This window comes from Streptopelia decaocto (assembly GCF_964273445.1).
Source record: "Streptopelia decaocto genome assembly, chromosome: Z".
Lineage (NCBI taxonomy): Eukaryota > Metazoa > Chordata > Aves > Columbiformes > Columbidae > Streptopelia > Streptopelia decaocto.
Genome location: NC_138657.1, coordinates 11,343,197 through 11,365,044, shown reverse-complemented (window position 1 = coordinate 11,365,044; position 21,848 = coordinate 11,343,197). Strand labels below are relative to the sequence as shown.

The 21,848-nt window shown below is 42.3% G+C and overlaps 1 protein-coding gene across 1 annotated transcript in view; it reads right to left on the bottom strand.

Annotated features, from left to right (window-relative positions):
- Nucleotides 1–21,402, bottom strand: part of MUSK (muscle associated receptor tyrosine kinase) — a gene marked incomplete at both ends in the record, with an annotated part of 52,686 nt that extends 31,284 nt beyond the window's left edge. The window contains 5 exons of the mRNA XM_082075159.1: nucleotides 11,715–11,856; nucleotides 12,381–12,508; nucleotides 14,238–14,389; nucleotides 16,916–17,042; nucleotides 21,324–21,402. Of these exons, the coding sequence (XP_081931285.1) occupies nucleotides 11,715–11,856; nucleotides 12,381–12,508; nucleotides 14,238–14,389; nucleotides 16,916–17,042; nucleotides 21,324–21,402 (628 nt within the window). The remainder of the gene's footprint in view (nucleotides 1–11,714; nucleotides 11,857–12,380; nucleotides 12,509–14,237; nucleotides 14,390–16,915; nucleotides 17,043–21,323) is intronic.
- Nucleotides 21,403–21,848: the final 446 nt, after the last annotated feature.

Here is a 21,848-nt window from a genome sequence, read left to right as displayed (position 1 = left end):
GTGTTGGGTGTTTCTTTCTTTTGCCAGAGCCTCCACTGGCTTTGGTGAACCTCAGTTTCTAGAGAACACCAGCAACAGCCAATGTAAGCGAATTAACCCAGCCTGTCAACATCCGCATGTATTCCCATCCATGAGTTTATTACTAGTTCTGGTGTAGTGTAAAGCATACCAAATAGTCCAAACCAAGATAAGCCCACTGAGAGCTAAACCTGTATCAGCAACCACCTTGTGACAATGGGTACACACTCCCTTCCCACCGCAGTCTGAGCCTGGTCTAACACATGAGCCAGACCTGCTATGTCCATACTGCCAGATCTGGTATCTCAACCTGCTCCACTTTCCCTGATCGGTTTGCTTTTGTCATGAAAATTAGCATTTTTGGAGATTACAGCCAGGCCTTACATTGAAAATTTTCCAGCTAAGCTGCAAAATACAGTGGGTAAAAGCAACTCCCATGTGCAAAAGGTGTTTTCCTCTGGTACAGCTGATGCTGTGTTGAGAACCAATGTATCTGCATTGCTGAGAGAACTGGTAAGCTACACATCACCTCACAAACTTTCCTGACATATATACCCTGGCAAAGCCTTTGTGCTGCGCACTATTCATGTGTGAGCATTTAGGAGCTAAACTGCAAACACTTTTTGTTCACATTTACCAATGTTCCCGTACCTTTTTCATACCTAAAGTGTGACAGATTGAAATGTCTACTTCTCTACAGAGGAGTTCTTTGGGCTTGGACTTTGTTTACTAATGCGTAACATGTCTTTTATGCTTGCCACCTATATGCTCTGAAGAACCATAAACTTGTGCCAACTTGTTCGCAGTCTTTTGCCAGTGAGAAATGCAGTCATCTAAATCCTTGTTCAGTTTCATTCATCTCACATCCATACACTCTTCCTGACAAGCATAACCCAGACAGTCAAGGAGAGGTAACAAGCAGACGGGCTACCATTTCCTTCCTACTGGTGACAGATGAGGCAGCGTCTGACAAATGCATTTGTAAACACATATAAAGTGGCAGCATTTCTGTTTTCTGACATTTCAAATTGACCAGTGTAAAATCTCAACAACTCTTAAAATAACAGGGCTAGGAACACACCACATGTCACGCTTGCGGATCAGGAGTTGCAGAGGTAGCCACGCCAAGCTGTGTGAGTGCACTGTTTTTGCTGGGATCAAATTAAATTTCTTCACAATAGTTAGAATCTTTTATTTTTAGTAGCTAGTACAGTCTTTTGTCATGGATTTAGTATAAGAATAATGTGATAACACATTGAACTTGCTGTGGACATAGTTCATTTTTTCTTTTCAGTAGCTAGGCTGTGTTTTGGAGTTGATATGAAAACAATCACAGAATCACAGAATCGACTGGGTTGGAAAAGACCTCAGAGATCATCAAGTCCAACCCTTGGTCCAACTCTAGTCCGTTTATTAGATCATGGCACTAAGTGCCATGTCCAATCTCAGTTTAAAAACCTCCAGGGACGGTGAGTCCACCACCTCCCTGGGCAGGCCATTCCAATGCCTGACCACTCTCTCTGTAAAGAATTTCTTTCTAATATCCAGCCTAAATTTCCCCTGGCAGAGTTTAAGCCCATGCCCCCTTGTCCTATTGCTAACTGCCTGGGAGAAGAGACCAATCCCCACCTGGCTATAACTTCCCTTCAGGTAGTTATAGAGTGATGAGGTCACCTCTAAGCCTCCTCTTCTCTAGACTAAACAACCCCAGCTCCCTCAACCAATTTGTCATATCGATGTTTTGTACAAAATCTCAAAAGCTCCATGCTCTTCTGGCTCCTGATGCATGATTTGGGAGGTCTGGGGCTTGCAGCAGTTCTAACACCTCATTCAGCACAGGCCAGACAGCACAGCAACACTTAGACACTCAATCAGGAGCCTCAGGCTGTGAGATGGATGGCAAGGACAATCCAATATCTATGTGGAAGATGGAGGAAACAGCAGTATCTCCATCCTGAAGCATATGCCTTCAGATTCTAAGGCCTGCGGTCTAAAATCAAAGCAAGTTTTCCTTAACAAGGCAATACCTATTCAAGGTAAACTTATTTTAAGGTGAGCTTCAAGGTTTATGGATGGTAGGACAATTTGCATCAGCAGAAGGACTCCTGTAATGTTAAATGCACCAGCCAGCACAGGAACTTCTCAGCTGTGAAAGACTTTGTATCGCATGTAGATGTCTCTGGAATCCTAAAAGCAGACCCTGCAAATATGTAAAGCTATAATAACCAGGAGTAAAATGTAAATAGATAGCTTATATCCTGTGTAACTATATAAAACCTGTTCTGTACAAGTGTTCATTTCTATATACAGAGCAAACACCAGATTCAAGGACAAGCGAGGATAACATGTTCAAATTACTTCCCAAGGAAATGAATAAGGAAATGTTTTTCATGTCAGCACTGGTCGTACGTATGTGTCTAGTTTCTTAGAAGGAAAGACCCTTCTAAACCTCCCCATGCTCTGTTTTTTCTACAGTATGGAGGTAAACTATGTGCCATTTAACTCTGCCATTACCTGTTACTGCATGTGAAACTGGAAAAGAAGTTTTCAGTCTCCTGAGCCAAAGAGCAAGTCTTCTGCTTATTCCAGTCATGATCATGACCCATCACGACCTCTGCTAAGGCTACCAATCTGCCTGCACATACTGAAATATCCACAGCTGCACACAAGTCTGCCTCTCTCACACTCTCAGGAATAGAGCAGACAATTATGGGAATCACTGGGATACCCAAAACTGAGATAAGCCCTGCAGCATCCTGACATCTGGTTTCTACCAATGGTAACAGCAGTGCCATAAATTTAATTACACACCATGTGGAAAGTACTTCCTTTCATCTATTTTAAAGTGCTGCTGGCAGTAGGTGCTAGGATGTTCCTTATTTTGGGGTGACAGCAAGTAACCTGGTCCATGTTCACATTATCCACTGTGCATGCTTCGTTTTTAAAGCAAAAAACTCTGCTAGTCCCTCCGAACACAGAGATCTGTCTTTGTTCTCTGTTCTCAATGCCTAGTTTGAGGTGTCCTTTTCAGGAGGGGCTGCCTGGGCTACATTCAATTTCAGATAGGTGAGGGGACCATTCCTACACAGAGCAGCACAACAGCAGGCACCTTCTGTTCCATACTATAGGAATATACACCCTGGAAATATTGTGTGACAGTAGAACTGGTGTTAGTGCTAGAAACAACATCTAGAGTTGTACAGTTTAGAAGAGTCAGTCATAGTTTTAAATAAGAGCGAGGCTTTCACCTTCACCAAGGCTACCTGAGTGAAAACAATGGAAGAGGACCTTGGAGAACAGAAAACATCAGCTTCAGTAGTACAGACAACTTATCAAAACTGGACTTCTAAATAGATTCTATACCATTTCAAGGATGCCTTCAAAACCCCCCTTTCTCTGTCTTCAGCCCCAGCTCTGTCTTGGTTTCTCAGTGTAAAAACACAGTCACTTCAGGATAGTTGTACCAGTTTGCTCTGCCCCCCTTTATCTGATAGCTGTGGATGTTCTTTATCTTCAGCTCTCTTTGTTGTGCAGGAAGCATATGCTTCCCAGCTACCAACACAGTTTACAAGCCAGAGGGGTTTTATCTACAATATCTATTTTTTCCTTAAAAACTCAATTCATGCAATGGTGTGAGAACTTCATATATTTTTCAGTGCGTTTCCAAACTCTTTGTTAGGGGAAAGAGTTTTTGCAAAAGGGAAATAGGAACCTCAAATTCCCATTAAGAAAGAATTGCTTTTATATGCCTTGTTGGAAATCTGCTCCTGGAAGGCCTGTTTTGCAGCTCCCCAGTGCAGGACGCCACTCTGTGACAATTACTCGAAAGTAGTGTGCACCTTGTTGCTGCGTCGCAGCAGAGCAAGCCTCAGGAATCAACTGAATAGCTCACACTGGTTTGTCCATTTGCTGAAGGTCTGGGACAGTTTTCTGTCTCCTGCGGCTTGCCCTGTTACCCTGTAATTAAGGGTACAGTTGTATCTGCAGCATCTGAGAACCTCGGGATGATGACGGTGAGTGCAGTAGGTAGGAGGAGATTAAATGAGATATTCTGGGCTTTCAGTTACGCCCAGGCCACCCCGCTGAGGCCAGTCAATTACTTTGGTGTAATTACAGGCAAGCTCAGTACTATTTTCTTCCCCTGTAGTGCCCCCTCCCCTGAAACCTCTTGCAATTTTGAACAGCAAACTGCAGTTTTCACCATCAACTGCCATAGGACACTGCCTGTCAGTACACATACCAGCAACACTATGGACAAGGAAGGCAATCATTTCCCAGGGTTTCTGCCTCTGCCCACGAGAGAAACAAACACTCTTCCTCAGTGTCAGTATCAGAATTTCCCCGAGGAAATTTTGCCCAGCACTTAAAAGCAAAACTTCAGACTTCCTCGTCAGTCCGCTATTAGGCAATCCATCGCTCCCAAAATATCCTACCTCAGAAGACAGCACAGATAAAAAACTCTGATTTCATGTCAATAGCTGATCTACGGGCAAAGTGGCAAGATCAGGGTAGCAGTGCTGGCTGAGTGGCTGCTTTGGTGGTCTCGTGGTATCTCCCTTTCCCGTTTTGGCTACACCAAGCACAGACGTGTTGACACAAAACTGTAGAAAACTTCCTGGATGGCACATCTGGAGTCAGTTTTCACTTGAAATAGGGCCCATCTCTGGAATGTGGCCCATTCAAATTGACAGACTAGCTGGACTAAATACGTACTTTCATTCTTATTACTTGAATTGTGGTGTGACTTTCTTGTCTTTGGATTTATCTGTGATGCACCTTTGTCCCAAGACTAGGTAAGAGGTCCACAGAATGGCCAAAAGTATCTAGTGCTTTGAATTTTGTTAGCATAGTCTGTTCACTAAATAGCCAAAGCATTGCTTTCTATTGTCATCTAGTCTGCTGTCCCCTCACTGCATCCAAGAATTAGACAAAACTGTTAAAAAAAATTCTAGATCCTCTGAAGGGACGATTCTCCAAGGAAAACTTTCCTAGTTTTAAGGCTAATGCGGCTCTCACAAGTGGCTTATAGGGGAACATTTTTGTGGCCTGTGGCAGAGTATTATTTTAGTAGCTAGTAATAAGCAATAAACTGTGGGCAGGAAAAGACTTCTATCTGCAAGAGTTGGAATGCAAAAACAGACAAAGTCTAAGTCAGGAGAGAGTGAGGAATATTGCTTCTGCCCTTGTTTTGATATGTTTGCTTCATGTGCTGTCACATAGCGGCACAGGAGGATGTGAAGCAGCAACACTTTGACAGAGGTATGAATGAAATCGCCTGAAAAAAAAAAAGGATTGGTAGCCTTCAAACAATGCCCTGTTCAGCCAGCTGGAAACTGAAGAGAAGATTTGATCCAAAAATTAAATTAAATCTATGGAGAATACAGTTAGTTTCTTGATGAGCATACTGGATCTTCCAGTACTTGTCCTAGCTAATTTGTTCATTTGTTTCCTGGCAGATTTATGATTGCTAATTTCTAGATATGTGTTTGTACAGTGTTTACTTCAAAACCAAACCTTATCGCACAGTACACTCCAAAACTCCTGAATTCAATAACTCTCTGGTGCCACAGGCTGGAGATCGAGCTCCACTTCATGTAAATCACAAGATGGAGGTGCATCTAACTCAGTACACAATGAACAGTACTGTCTGTGTGCTCTTTCTGATCACATTACAGTCCATAGGTTTATGGCTTTTTTCTTTCTTGTTCAACATTGAAAATGCATCACTGGGCAAACTGAAGCCATTGAAGGTTTCACTGGCTTGGTGCAACGCCTAGAAGGGCACAACAGGAAGCTTGTTCTTTATCCTTAGGGGAAGAAAAACCCCGTTTTTCAGGATTTCTGCACACAAAGTCCAAGTACACAAGGCTAAAAAGCACAGTAGATGATTCAGACTGTCTTCCTACAGCAGAGCACTTCCACACATGTGCTTCTGTTGGAATGGAAGGAAGAACATTCAGAAGAACATTCTACCTTCAGTTGTGTTAGTGCCTAATCCACCACAACCCTCCATACATGTTAACAGCAATAACTCAGTTTCCAGAAAATGCTATTTCTATAGTTGAAGCTAGTAATTAGGCTGATAAAGAAATTTATAACCTTATGCCTCATCTATATACAGCTATTACTTCTAACCTGTAAGCAATTCACAGTTGACTTTTCAATTTCTTTTGTGACTTTTCTGTTTTAAAGAATTAAGGACATATAGAACAGAAGCCCATTCTACCAATTCATAAAGTGGCACTTTCCTCCCTCCAGCCCCAGAGAGAAGGAAACATTCTCCAAAACAAAGCAAAAAACTCTTGCAGAATACAGATCCCAAGTGAGGTGACCAAGTCATCGCAGAACATCCTGGTTTACTCTTGTTTGTCTGTAGAATTGTCTTATTTTATGCAGAAATTATGTATATTACACTTTAAATATTGACTATAAGCACTACACCTGAAAAGTACAGCAAGAGATTAAAGCAAAACCACCCCGTGGAATTTGTTTCATACAGTTAAAAAAAAAAAAAAAAAATCACCTACCAGGCAACAGAAGAAACACCTACCAGCCTACCAGGCAGCTTCTCTCTGTGTCTAAGTGACAATTATGCTCATAACAGGAATATTCCCATGCCTCTACCAGGCAAGAGCTCATGGCTTTAAACATGTTCTTTCAATGTCACACAATTTATACATAATGGGTATGGAAAATATCATTGTTACACATGTCAAACTGTGAGGACCATAGAGGGTGTAGAGTTCTAGGCAGCAGGCCCAGAAGCTAAACCTGATGAGCTCTTTCATAGCTTTTGCTGGACTGGTCTTAATAGTGGACTGGATCAACGTCAATGCAAATAGCAATGAAAACTGAAATTCCTCCTGTTCTACAGCCTATGTTACACAAACAGCTGTCCAATACATGAAGGAAAAAAAGCAGATGATGTCTCACCAATGCTGCCTATCACGCAAACCCTACAGATCTAATATGCTCAGTCAAGGACCAAGAAATGCATTCTTGGCACAGGCTAAAATTCTATACCCTGCCCTCAGTTTTCACCTACATCAGTGGGAATTTCTGCATTTGAGACAACTCTCAACATTACTGAAAGCAATAGCTGCTCTCCCATTTATTTCCAAAGGACTGATCTTCAGATAAAACTAGATGGAACATTTTAGCCACCTCAGCCAACATCTTGTCAATAACCTGCAGCCTTCAGACATCTGTGTGAACTACAGATCAGGTCAGCAAGCAAAAGCTTCTGTTCCACCATATTTCTGAGTCTTGGAATCATCCAGGAACTCTTCAGCCACAGATTCACTTTGGGCATCAGTACAGCAATCAATAGGAAATTTGTCTAAATCCTTTGGCAAGGTACTGCTTCACTTCTGTTCCAGGGTTAGCAGAAGTGTTCATTATCAAAACCAATAACATAGCAATTAAACAGCTAATTAGAAAAATGCTTAAGATTATAGGAAATTAATACAAAACTACAAGTCAGAAACGCAACCTCCAGGAAATTAAAAACATGTTTAATGGCAAACAGCCAAGATTATCATATTGATCCTTTATCTCAGTGCACATGTTACCTCCTGTAGCCATTCCTGGATGTATAGGAGCAATAGGAAGTGATCTTCACACCCTAATTTTAACAGAACCAGCAAAGTGATCATTGGTTTTGCTTTCAAGAGCGCTGTGGAGAGGGCTTGTTTCTGCCTATTGCACTTGTGCCTCATGCCAGTACTTCTACTAGTCCTTTTTTGCATAAGTTACACGGGCTGTAACTGATTTGACAAAGGAACTGAATGGAGGAAAACTGACTCAGTACACTCATGCAGCTTCTGCACAGCTGGAAACCTGCCTGCTGGTGGACAACCACTTCATAGTGTCTCCAGCACGTGTCAGAAAGAACCAACCCTGCTTCTCCGAGGTGTTCCCTGGGAGCTAAACCAGAGGTGTGTCATTTTATTGCTACAGAACACACCAAGATTGTAAAATAGTGTGCAAACCTGCTTCAGCAAGAGGGCTGCCTACCTTTCATGGTCTCTCACTTGGCTCTCTTGGCCAATGCTGGCCTCTAGTTTTCCTTTCCCATCCCTCACCTTCTGTGCCCATTCCCTGGTGTCAAATGAAGGGGATGCCCCATGATTTGCTTCTCCTGCTAACACCCTCCAGGTGCCCCAGGCAGCCTTTCAGTGAGAGCAATGCTCTCTGTGGGCTCAGCACTATTCCCAATGAAGATCTCAGCTCTTCCCACAGAACCCGCAGTCAGGATCATGATTCCATCCCCAATAGATTCTGCCTTTTAAGAAAAGAATCTGCTTCATCATCACATGTCCAAATTTATGTGGCTTTGCCCCAAACTTGGCAAAAAACACAGCCCGAAAGAACAGGCTTTTCTGAACTCTTTTAGTTAAAATCTTAACCCAGTTCTGGACACTAAAGGTCACCAGCTGGTTAGAGTTCACTAGTTCATCACCTGAACTCTGGTGACTGAATTGTGCCCTGGCAGACAAAGAGGCTGTGCTGGACAGGGACCAGCCCATGCAGGGCAGCACCGAGAGCATCTTTGTCTCCTTCTCTCCATTTGCTAACAAATATCAGGAACAAATGAAAAACCACTTCCAGTAAGAAAGGCCTCCACTGCTTTCTTTTTCCTGACTATTGACATTAAATCATTGCTCAAATTTTTTAACTTTGCTTTAAAAGAATAGATCTTTTAAAATAATAAAGCCCTAAAAATATCAAAGCTTTGCTTTAAAAGTAATAAATAGATGTCAGTAGTACAAAAGTTGAGGAAAGGCAACATGGAACAGGGGGGAAATATTTGGAAAATCAAAATAGCAGCACTTTAAAGACTGTTCTATCCTGGACTGCTGAAATTAGACATGAAGTAGGACTGTAAAGGCACTGGTGTAAATGCCTGGGCCAAGATTATAATCAGCTTGAATGAGGGGATCCAGCAAAGATAATTTAATCTATTTCATGCTTGCTGTAGATTCTGGACCCAGCTTCAGTAAGTCATTTAAGCCTGTGCCTGACCTTACATGTATTAAGGAGCCTGACCACATGCAAGAGACAGAGATTCAGTCTTTCAAGTTAGACAGCTCTGCACTTTGAACAGTGCCTGAAACGAATTGCAGGACTAACACAGAACCCATTAAAATGGAAACTGACAACAGAAAACTAGAAATCTCTGTCAGAAATCAGGACCCACCTGATTTAGATTTAGCTAGGCATAAATATTTGCACTGTTCTTCGAATGTGCATTTGCTTCAGGATTAAATATTCATAGTTAACCAGCCATGTTTAGTAATTTTATTTTAACATCAAGCCACACTATGCAGAGTGGTAACTCCAGTGAATGGTAGCACTAAGATTAAAGAAAAAAATATTGTAATGTTATTACAGAGAACCAACAAACACCATATTTTCATAAATTCTCTGAACCCCACAAATGTTATGCTCCTGCATTGAGTAATTTTAGATTATTATTTATTTGGAGTTATTTCAAAATGCTGATACTACAGGGGTAGAAAAGGTAGGAGGAGAGTGATACTAAAAATAATGAGGTGCATGAGAGGGATGCATGTTTGTGCACATAACTGCGTGCATACACAGGTATATGCATATGCATGTAATGCTAAATATCCATGAGAATTAACCTAAAATATTGGAGGGGAACTGATCTGTATACACAGCAAGCTGCAGTCAGGATTATTACCTTTGGATTTTGGAAGCCAAAAAAGTAAAACAAACATGCATCAGTCTAGTTTGGGTGGCAGCCTGAAATGAGGTAAATTATATGAGTGTCCTACCACTGGAGAAGAACATTGCTTTGTTCACGCAACACGTGAATGGAACACGAGGAGAAAGTTTGTGTGGGAGTACTGATCCCATTGATTAATTAAGAACTAGCCTTCCTCATTTTGACAAGAGCACATACAGGCTCTCCTTTGCAATTAGGATATTTGTGGATTATTTTGCCATTTCTTAAATTAACAGGCAGCTGTATAATTCTGGAGGCAGGGACAAAACAAGACATTAACCTTAGCACATCCCTAACTGGCTCTGGTAGATTTGGAGCAACAAAATCACAGTGCCTGAGGCCCTTCAGCATGGAGAGGGACTTGTATGCATGGCACTGAGTATTTGACATCCATAGTTAATTCCTGACAAGCCTTTGGCCACTGTCTTATTGATGGGGTCAAATCAAAACCCAGGATCCAAGCTGTTCACCACCAGACGTTAGTGTCTTCAATTTGCCCCATTACTTTTAGCTCAGCAGAAGTACAGCTCTGAATCTAGATTAGGAACAGTTGCCTTCCTGGTTTAGAGCTATTTAAGGAATTTCTAACATACTTGAAGTCTATATGTGTAAATATTATAAAAAAATAAAAACGCAAACTGAGAAATGAATGCATTTTTTAGGGGAACGGCAGACATGCAGTAATTTTTAGTTGGATCTAATACACCTGACCCTGTCCCCAGAAGATAATGGTCATCTTAGAAATGGGATGCACCTTAAGTAACCTCTGACAGTCTTGGGCCAAATGAAACCTACAACAGTCTTTTGAAGCTTACTATGCAAATGGAGACCCTTCCCCTCTTTCTACAGTACAGTCACTCTGAATAAGAAATATAAATTAGTTCATCTACTGAGTCAGTCAACCCTCCTCCCACACCACAAAATCTTGCTTAACCCAACTTCTCTTACAGGATTCAGGAACACTGAATGCTTCATTGCCTACATTTGAGTTCCCTGCAGTCCACTGGTCTCAATACTCTGAAACTGGTGATGATTTGTACCACAAAGCAAACATCTTCTGTAAACAAAAGACAGACACTGAGCACATAAAGACCAGAAACTGAAAAATCAATCCAGTGTTTGGTTTACTGGACAGAAAATTTTCAAGTTCTCAAAGAGAGAAGCTCTGTTTACCTGAAGAATCAACCAATTCAGATGGAAAATCAGAGGAAATGGACAGCAATATACATGTAATGCTGCGAAATGCTCCACTGTTTGCAGCTACAGCTCTGATCAGGCTTTTTGCTGCAAGTTTCCAGGGCCATTAGCTTTCTACTTGTCCTTCTTCACAAGCCATAGTGGATAACTCATGGGTCTGGTGTGACTTTTGGAACAAGAAATAAGCTGGCATATTGGAAACCATCAGTCAGAAGGAAAAACGTATTTGGGAATCCTTACACTGACAAATATCACACTAGAGACACAACAGCCATGGACAAGGACCCTCCACAGATTGTCCACTTCACTATCAACCAGCAATAGGAGCAGGTGTGGACAAACTTTTTCTATTTCTCCCTTTCCTTTCCTTTCCTTTCCTTTCCTTTCCTTTCCTTTCCTTTCCTTTCCTTTCCTTTCCTTTCCTTTCCTTTCCTTTCCTTTCCTTTCCTTTCCTTTCCTTTCCTTTCCTTTCCTTTCCTTTCCTTTCCTTTCCTTTCCTTTCCTTTCCTTTCCTTTCCTTTCCTTTCCTTTCCTTTCCTTTCCTTTCCTTTCCTTTCCTTTCCTTTCCTTTTTTTCTTCTTCCCTTTTCCTCTTCCCTTTTCCTCTTCTCTTCCCTTTTTCTGCCTTTTGGTCACCCTCTAAGATGTTTTTGTCAACATCAATGTGATACCTCAGGTTAATTCAGGTTATCCAGATATACAGGAGGAGCTGGCACATGAAGCTGGAGCTCGGTGCAAGCACTACTCACCTTCCACAACCACTGTTGCAGGTTTTGAATAGGCTGTGCCCAGGCTGTTCCTTGCTACACACCGATATTGTCCTGCATCTTCTCTCTGAACATTGTGGATCCTTAAATTCCCTGAATCAAGGACAGCAATGCGAGCGTTCTCCTGATGGAGGAAGGAGGGATCAAGTTGGAGGATTCTACATGCAAGCTGCACGCAAGCAGCATCAAATATGTTCTTGCAAAGGTTGGGCTTACATACATGAAAATTATGTGTATTGTCCTGAAACGGAAGGACTTAGGGTCAGCTCTTCCTGCTCAGAATTGGTGTGACACACTCACCCATCCCTCTTTTTGCAGATCAGTGAATTATGACTTCAAAAGAGCCCTGAATCTCAGCTAAGCACCTCAGCAGCTCTTATTTATGGAAACATTCACAAGTGCATTCAGCATAATTTGGCCACACTTAGTAGTAATAAATATATATAATGCAAAATATAGATATACAGAGAATGTTTGGTTTATAGGCAAAATTATTGCAGATGCAGACATTTATGTGCTGAGCCCTGGATTTTCCAAAAGCCTGCTTCCTAGCAACTAGAATTTACAACTGTTGTAATTTATGTTAATATTTTAACACAGTACATCTAGCAAATACTTAACATTACCTAAATTTCATTCTCTACTCACCTTTACAACCATTTCTCCTTTGATCCATGAAACTGAAGGCTTTGGATTCCCCACAGTAGTGCATGGAAGAACAGCCTTTAACCCTTCTATTATTTCCACATTTATAGGTGGTCGGGTTATTTTGGGTCCTAAAATTTTAAAAGTCAAAAATTAAAGTTGAACTGCAGCTAAGAGATACTAGAGCAGGACAAGTTCAAAAATGATAACAAATTCTCTGCTGCTTTTTCTGTACATCCCTGAAAGATAAAGCGGTCTTAGTAGGTCATGAGCTGCCTTGGAAAGAAAAAAATTTCTAAAGCACAGCATTCAGAGTTTCAGTTTATGGACACAAAAGCAGCTAACTTGCATGGGTTATTTGTTTTCAGGAGTGGAGTTTCTCAGCCATTTGAATTAGAGCCTGGGCTAAAATCCAAATCCAGATAAGAGTATTTCCAATAGTGAAGAACATTTGCATTCCAGGTTTTGACATTCTTCACTGCATAAACAGTGTCTTGCGTGAAAGCTCAGATCTGGAGTGAATTGGTTTTGAAATAGTTTTAACCCAGGCTTATCTCCAGGCTCAACCAGAAGGGCATGTAAACTGAATTAATGTCCCTAATGGAAGGATTTATAACTATGCTAGTAAGAAGAAGAAAGGATCCCTAAAGGAAAAAAAAAAAAAAAAAAAATCACATTCCCTTGAAGTTAATATGGGACAAATTTAAATTCATTTCACCCAAAGAAAAACATGGCTTAGCTTACTCCAAGCTGGGAGTAAAATGATCTTCATCTTCTTCACCTCAGCCTTTTGGGACATATGAAGGTTTGTCTCCCTTGCACAATACTGAACTAGCGGAAAAGCAGCCTTCAGAGAGCATCATCTCCCGGCCCCCATCTGCAGGTGACTGGGGTGCTGAAGAGCTCCAGAATTACCAGATCTGGAGTGTCATGCTCATTAGCACAAACAAATCCTTTCCTACAAACAGATGCTTTAGCCAAGATATATCTCAGCTGCCCTTTTGAGTGTTCGTGTAAATAACTTCAGCCATCTGAGTTCAGCTTCACCAAGCTCAGCACATATATAGTCCTTTCCAAGAACCAGTCCTCTGCCTTGCTTGTGGAATTATGAGATTTACACCATGGTGCTCCAGACCTTTCAAGACTGCTATTAAGAATATCTGAACAGAACTTACTTGCTTTTTACATACTCAGACATAAAGGTGATTAGAGAAATCTTCTGTTTAAAATTCACAAGGTATTTATGCAGTATGACTACAGAGGTCTAGTCTATCAAATTGTACTGCTTTTATGAAGTTTTGTAAAAAGTGCATTCTTCAAAGCATTGTTTTTCATCCTCTGCTATGCAAACAGTTCCCCTGTTAGCAGCATGAATGTGTGTGATTCAAAATTAATAATCACAACTGCTTTCAGTCAAGATATGATTCAATATGCCATGTCTTTGCCTCAAGGGGCTGCCCACAGCCCCACAGGAACATGGATCTGCCCTGAACACAGACCCCAGGGGGCCACACTTGCAGTCTGCTCAGGCTCTCAGTTACACACTCACATGGTATAGGACAAGGGGTGATGGTTTTAAACTAAAGGAGGGGAGATTCAGCCCAAACCTGAGGAAGAAACTTTTTACACTGAGGGTGGTGAAACCCTGGCCCAGGTTGCCCAGAGAGGTGGTGGATGAACCATCCCTGGAGACATCCCAGACCAGGCTGGACGGGGCTCTTAGCAACCTGATCAGGGTGAAGATGTCCCTGCTCATTGCAGGGGGCTGGTCTAGATGAACTTTGAAGGTCCCTTCCAACCCAAACTATTCTATGATTCTATAATTCTGTGGTGGCAGGGGGAAATTACATTCCCACTTACGCATTTTCACTTGGAGAGCTCCGCAGCTCTGCACGGCCGCTCCAACCCCATTGTCCGCTGTGCAGCAATAGACCCCATCGTCACTGTCCTCCACGCTCAGAATGGTCAGGAGCTGCCCGTTCCTCTGGATGCTGTACCGAGTGTCAAACAGCCTGCAGGACACAGCACAGTCTGTCAGGGGGACAGCCAGGGACACACAGGGGCAATTGCATTTGTATCTGCAGATGGCTGGTGACTCTACAAATGGCAATACGGTTTACTTGTTATTTTCTACCTGCAAAGAGAAGGTAAGGCACTGAAAATTTTGAGGTGGGCCTTAAGATTTGGTTTGGTCCCCGCTAGACCATGTAGTTTCTGATCACCACCAGCATGGTGGCAATTCTCCTGTCCGTCAGGTACTGGTAAAGGAAATATCACAGTTGGATTTCTGTCTGGCCAAGGACAGGCATGAGCACAAGTACTCTTATCCAGCTGGGTCCTGTTTTACATATAATCACTCAGTGCAAGGGAAGGACTGCTTATATAGCAACTGGAACTGGCTGGAGACCTTTAAAGAAACCTCCTTCAGATTCTTTTTTTTTACTAGAAAGATCATGTTATGGAAAGATTGTTAACATGAAAAAAAAACACAAACCAAAACCCAAGTGTTTTTGTGTCTGCATCCAGGAGTGGTTTTGTCAGTGACGGAGTGGGGGGGTATGCAGGGAGAAAGCAAAAAAAGAAATGTGCTGAAGAAAAGAAGCCATCTAAAGATTAGAGGGTGCAAGGATAGCTATAGTTTAGCTATACATAGCTATAGGACAGTAGGCTTTAACCTAGAGACTTCAGAAAAGTCAAGAAAAGCCCTGAAGTTGGAGCAACAAAGGTCCAGGATATTTTAATATAGTCTGCGGAGCAAAGATCAATCTTATATGTGAGCAAGGGGATGTGGGGATACGCGCGTGTGTGTGTGTGTGTGTGCGAAATCAAGGGAGAGACAGAAAGAAAGATGGAGAGAAAGCAGAGGCTGACCTCAGATTTTCATTGCAAAACTGGAAAACTACAGTAAAACTTCAGTGGAACAAGGTTTGCATAACATTTAATGAATTCCCTCATGTTTGATTTTCACACCTTCATTGAAGCTTTTTGGAAGCAGTTTCATTCAACTTGCCTTTGATTCTGATGAACAGTAGCAAAAGGGATTTGACCTGAGGATTGACTACCAAGGTGTCACAAATACCTAATGCCTAAATATGTCCTGTTTTGTCCTTTACTGTTAAAAATTGTACAGCAGCCACCGAGTAACCTGAATGTGCCAATTGTGGTGGTACAGACACATATTTCCTTTCAACAGCCTGTCACCTTTCAGTCTTGTATCCCACTCCCCTTTCTCACCCTGGTAAGAAGGAGTATGATGAACTCATACATGGTGCAAGAGGTGCAGGTCCATTCCATTACTCCCCTGAGGAAGGCTCATCCCAGGCAGCTCTGTCCTGGGAGATGGGGCAGGTAACCATTTCCCTCACTGCAGGGCACCTGCTGCTTGACTTGCATGAGTTTTGGTGCCAAAAGGAAAGGCACTTCCAGAAGACTAGTGCTGACAAGAGCCTCTGTCCTGGCACTATTCCCATTGAAGCTGAATGTTTACACACTGTTTTGTTTTCAAGGCTAGCTTAGCCATTTGTTCAGGGTGCTGGGGCTTTGGCAAGAGAAGAAAATTTTGTAAATAAAAGAACTAATGTTTATTGCTTGCAATAACTAACCCATTTGAAGCCTGATACACACAAACACAGAGGCACATAAACATATTTATGTGGTTTTTTTCAGAAATAAAAGTCCACTGATCTGATGCTTTTCCATCACACAAATACTCTCATCCATGTTCTTAGAAAGTAACAAAAATATTTTCAGCCTATCTGTTTCCTTGTGTTTGGTCTGAGCTTTTGCATCCAGCAGCACTGACTATTAGTGCTAAAGTGAAATAGTTGCTGCTAGTAACGTTGCTCCAGAAGCCTCAGTGAATGAAGCACCTGAGCGCTCTGGCCTCACCAGCAGAGGTTTTTTGATCAGTATTTTCCTTTTTGGTCTATGTTCTAATAAAAGCACTGTGTCTCAGAGAGATGGGATAGCTTTTAGAAAGGTGTGTTCAGCTTCTGAAAGTGGGGACTGGAGTGAGAAACAATCTGGTTTTCATATGACCTTAGAACATAGAGAGAGTGAAATTTTAAAGATCATTGAGAGAAAAAGGTATGTGATCTTCATGGTCCTGCATGAATGGCTTCCTTTCCCACATTTGATTTTCAGGCATGGCGTCACTGATGGAGAAGGAGTTAGGAGAAAGGTGACCTGACTTGGAAATAACATCCATGGAAATATAGTACTCCATCCTGCAACAAGGCCAGGGTCAGAGGATTAGAACCCCTGCCATGCAAAGTTTCCAAGCACATTACAGACACTCATGCAACAAGTGTGGCAATGCTCCTTTTAAATATTATGCAGCATCCGACTCTTTTGTAAATGCATAAACAGAGGAAGAGACCATTGCATTGTCTGAAGCTGAAAAGCAAGCTCCTTGCTTTTTGCAAACATGCATTTTGCAAACATGCATTTTGCATGTTTCCAGATATCTCCTTTATCAGGAAGAAAAGCACTGATAATTTTGGCAGGAGATTATGGAGAGGGCTGGGGCTGCTCCCTACCTGATGGGAATGCTGTTACGTGTCCACGTAATCTCTGGCTCAGGGTACGACTCCACTACGCAGACAAACTTGGCGACGTCCTCTACCAGTGCATCCACAGTTTCCAGAGGCGTGCTGATCAAGGGAGCTGTGTGAAGGAAGAGAAAATGAGAAAACCTCCTGGTGCCTCCTGAAGAGAGGCATGAATGCTGGCCAGACGCCTTAGGTGGAGGCGGCTGTGTCCTTGGAGGGTCACTCCATGGTTTTTCCCCAGCACAGAGGTGTTTTCCATACCCTCCATGTGTTCACTGTAATACAGGTACCTCTGCATTTGTAGCTCCAGCCTTGTGTTGCTTGTTGCAGGTTTTGCATTTTCCCTTGTGCTCTCTTTAGGGTGCAAAACAGGGTGACCCAAGCATGGGGCAGATCTAACAAGCCCAGTGTGTGCCTTGTTTCTAACACTCCTCTCCCATGAGGTGCACAGGAGTGGATGCCATACAGCAAGGACAAAGGTAAGGTTGTCCCCCTGCTATGGGGGTGGCATTGCATGGGCTGGAAGTGCAAGGAACAGCACACAAATCAAAGCCAAGCTGACCTGCCCCTGAAGTAGGCACAATGCCTCCTTGTTAATGCATAGTGCATGAGATTTGGGCTTCTTCACCATTAATATTGCATTTGTTCCACTCGACTATTTCTCCTTTTTAAAAAAGTCCTCTTATACAGAACTATATTTTACAAAACCAGGCTCAGAAAGGCCTTCCAGGTCTTCCAGATTTGTGGTGTGGACTGCACACATCCCCTTTTCATCACCTTTTCTAACAAAGCAGCACCACGGTTAGAAGTCTCATAGCTGTGTCTGATGTTTATTATCACAGACCTGTTATCAAGCATTATTTGAACATATATTTAGAAACATTTTAGAAACATTTTCCATCACCCTGGTGAGAGTCTTGAAGCACAGCTGGAAAGGATCAAAAGATCCAGCTAGCAAACCACTTTTCCCTGCGCATGGTATACATTGCAGCCATTGCCTCCAAAGACACTTGAATGACTTCTCATCTATGGCTGCGAGGGATATTCATCCAGTATTTGTTGTACTGGATTTCATTGACAGCTGTGCTGAGATGAACTAGTTTCATACCATGTTCCTGACATACCACCTCGAAAATGTTCAGCAGACACGGGAATCTTCCTGTTCCTCGCTGACTGCAGCAGTATCTGGTTCACTGTGCGTCTTTTCACAGGACAGTCCTGCACACACTATATCTTCTGACTCTCCTCAGTACAATTAGATTTAAATTTAGGCAAAAAAAAAAAATACACTACATCAATTTTACACCTCCCTCAGAAAAAAAGAAGGGGAAGGCAAAATACAAGATACTCCCATTTAAGTGTCTTGGAATAATAGAAAGCTTTTATCCCAATGTTTTTTCGTTTTACATGGGAGTAAACATTAGAATGTCATTGGAGTTCAGCTGCAATTAAGCTAGAGAAAGAGAGGATCAGCTTCCACTATCACATTTATCTAAAAGTTCTAATGTTTTTGTAATGTCATTAGAACAAATCTACCTTAGTAATATTTCTAAATTCTGTGATTTCACATTTCATAAGTGGTAATGACTATACTTTTATAAAAAGATCCTAAAATTACAGCCAAGGTAGAACTACAGATTTTATTAACTAAACATAAGTTAAAACACATCCATGTCAGATTCGTTGTTTAAGATCACTGCTTCTAATTGTATCAGGCTTCAATTTATTGAGTCATTTCAGGTCACACTAAATAGAAGTAACCATCCACATTGCACCCCAGACAAATCCCAGGCCAGTGGAAAATTTTTATAAAGACTAAACTTCTCTGCTACCGAAGGTTGTCTTAGGAGAATAATTGCCACGAATGGCAACCCTGTCTACTTCAAAGGGAACGTTGCTATTTCATGACAGGGTTTGTTGGGTTTTGATGGCTTTAAGTCTGGCTGAAATGGAATTTTACAGTCCAATTTTATATAATATGTTTTTATTGCCGTTGTCTACATGCCTTGATCTCTGGAAGGATGCTTATTTAACCCTGAGAAATGCAAATTTTAATGGTTACCAAAATTCAAAGCAACCAGTTTTATAACTGTGTTGTCACGATAAGCATGGCCATGTTATGAAGAATAAAGCTAGATTTGTACCAAGAGCCAGTATGCATAATGACAGTATTTTATAATTTGGGCAAACAAGGGCTGTCAGTTTTATGTATTGAATAAATTCACAAGAAACAGTTAAGTACTTTCACGGTATCTCTTTAATTCAACATGTGAGAGAAGTATTCTTAGCAATATTGCCCACATGGGGTCTGATCTGGCACCTTCTGAAAACCAGCACACAGTTCTTAGGCCAGAATCAATCCTCATACTTGTACAAAATACTGTCCAAACCGATAGCACTTTACCTATAGTAAAAGCAGATTGGGAACTTTTTGGGTTTTTTTTTACAGCTGCCTTCCCAAGTTCTACATCCTCAAAAAAGCAAAAAAAAGCAATGTGTCACTTTCCCATATGCTCTTTTTTACCTTTCTGATATTAAACCGAGCGCTGGGCCAGCAGGGAGGTGAGGGCACCGCTCCTGTAGCCGGGTGTGGGGACAGAGGGCGGGCGGCCGGAGGACACGAGGTGTCTGCAGGGGACAGCAAGTGCTGGCGCGCGCCGCCATTTTGTTGTGAGGTAGCGAGAGAGCCCCAAAATGGCTGAGATGTTGCCTGCTTCTAAAAGCCATCCAAAAAGCCCAGGTGTTGGTGTTAGACAGTGATTCCTCAGGAAAGTGATCAAAACTTCTGCTGCTTTCATTACCAGAATTGAACATGGGGAAAATAAAATCCAAGAGATGTACAGACATATCGTATCAGCATATAGAAATGGCCCCAGACCTTTCTGTGCACATCAAGTGGGGCTCTCTGACATTTTTTTAGGTAGCTCTGTGGCTTTAAATAACACTGAAAATCAATTAACTTGTATATCTGTAAAGCCACACAGGTGCCATTTCTCTGGGTGTCAGCTGTGGTTTCCTGAAACAGCAGAATGACCCAAGGCCAGTCATGGGCCCCGTCAGGAAGCCAAATCCCCTTCTATCCCCAGCCCACCAGAAGCTCCCAAATTGCTTCGCTTTGGTTTTGGATTCACACTTTCGAAACAAGACAAGCCAGGCAAACAAAGCCAAGTGGAAAATGGAGCCAGTGTCCCCTGCAGTACTGCAGACACCGGCAGACACTGCAGTTCCTCCAGTCAAAAACCACTCAACTGTGTTTCCAGCTAATGCTGCAAAATGTGTACAGGCACCACTGGGCTACAGTCGTGTTTCAGCCTCTCTCAGGAAACTCGGCAACTCCGTCACCTGTGACATTTTAGGAAAGGATGCGTATCTCTTCACTGCCTGATGCCACCAGGAAAAAAAACAATCCCTTTTCTGTTTCTGTTTCTTGTCTCTCCAATCCTGTCTTACCACAACTTTCAAAAAGACCAACATTCATCAAGTCATTTTAATGCCTTAGGAAAACAATAGTTTTTATTTCAAAAGTTTTTAGTAAACAAGACACTGTGGTTTATTTCCATGTTTTTTTTCCATTTTGAGGCCAACCTGACCAACAATTGTGTGAGCACAGCCCTGCAAGAGCATCAATGTTGGCCTAAGAGGTGACTACTGGCATCCTCCTTTAGATTTTTTTGGTTTTGTTCTGTTTTGTTTTCCTGAAGCTGCAAAGTTTCTGATATGCTTTGAATGGCTTCTGACAATCATAGTGCAGCAAAACCTTTTGTCCACAGGTTTACAAGACAGTATGTCCAGAAGACCACTGTTGTGCTTTGTACCTCAAAGGCTTTTCTAAATAGATTTTTTTTCAGTTCTCATGTTGGCTAAAAGTGTTTGTGCCTGTGTCTGTGAGCATGTGTGCACACAGGAGAGGAAGGTATAATAACTTTTATGTTACATGCAATAGAAACCATGCATATTTGTATTTATATACATACGCTCTGTAAAAACATCATAGCTATTTACTTCTTCTTTGATCTTTATTTACTTATAAGCATACACAGGCATGCAGAACACCACAGATCTTGGGTTCTCCAGCAATGTGTGCTACCAGCCATTAAAACCTGTAAGCTTCCTTTGACATGAGAAATGTCCATCCCACCCAGGCTAAACCCAAACATTTCCCCTGCCCATTTCAACGGGACTACGTGCTCTCACTGGACAAAGAACCTTCAGTCCCAGGCACAAATATGAGATTATTCTCACTTTTATCTTCCTAAAAGCAGTAAGTGCTGAAGGCAGCACACTTCTGCACGTGGCGGGAACACTACCGCACCACCCACCCCACCATTACCAGAGACACCTTCCCCTTTGCAAAACCTCTCTCAGCAAGCAGCAGAAAAAGCCCCTTCAGGCAAACCTTTTGGGAGAGTCTCGGCCACGCTGAGGGCTGCCAGGGTGAGGACATGGACCAGGGGCACCTTCAGCAGGTCGTTCATGTTTGATCCAGAAGGCATCCAGCTCCTTCAGGCAAGGTGTGTGGAGCTCCCGGCCAGCTCCATTTCGGAGGGCGGTGTGTGAGCAGAGCTTCTCTGCTAATGACAGAGTGGGGTCTGCAGGATCTAAGTATAATCAGGAATTCTACCACCCGGCAGTGGTGACGGACGTGGCCAGGTGGTGCGTATCCACTTCGGTCAGTGTGAAAGCGTGGAGCTCATGAAACAAGAGAAAGCAAATCCCTTCTGAATTCCTTCTAAGCAAACAGAGAGGACTACAATGACCAAATGTTTTTCGAGGGCAGTACCCGACCCCAGTGCTGCAAAGTCACAAGGCCTTTATTTCAACACTGTGTAAGTGCAGTAGTGGAAAAAATGCTTGCCACTGGATTTTCCTTCAGCTTAGTCGTCCTCTTTTTCATTTCTTCTCCTTTCTCTCTTGCTCGCAT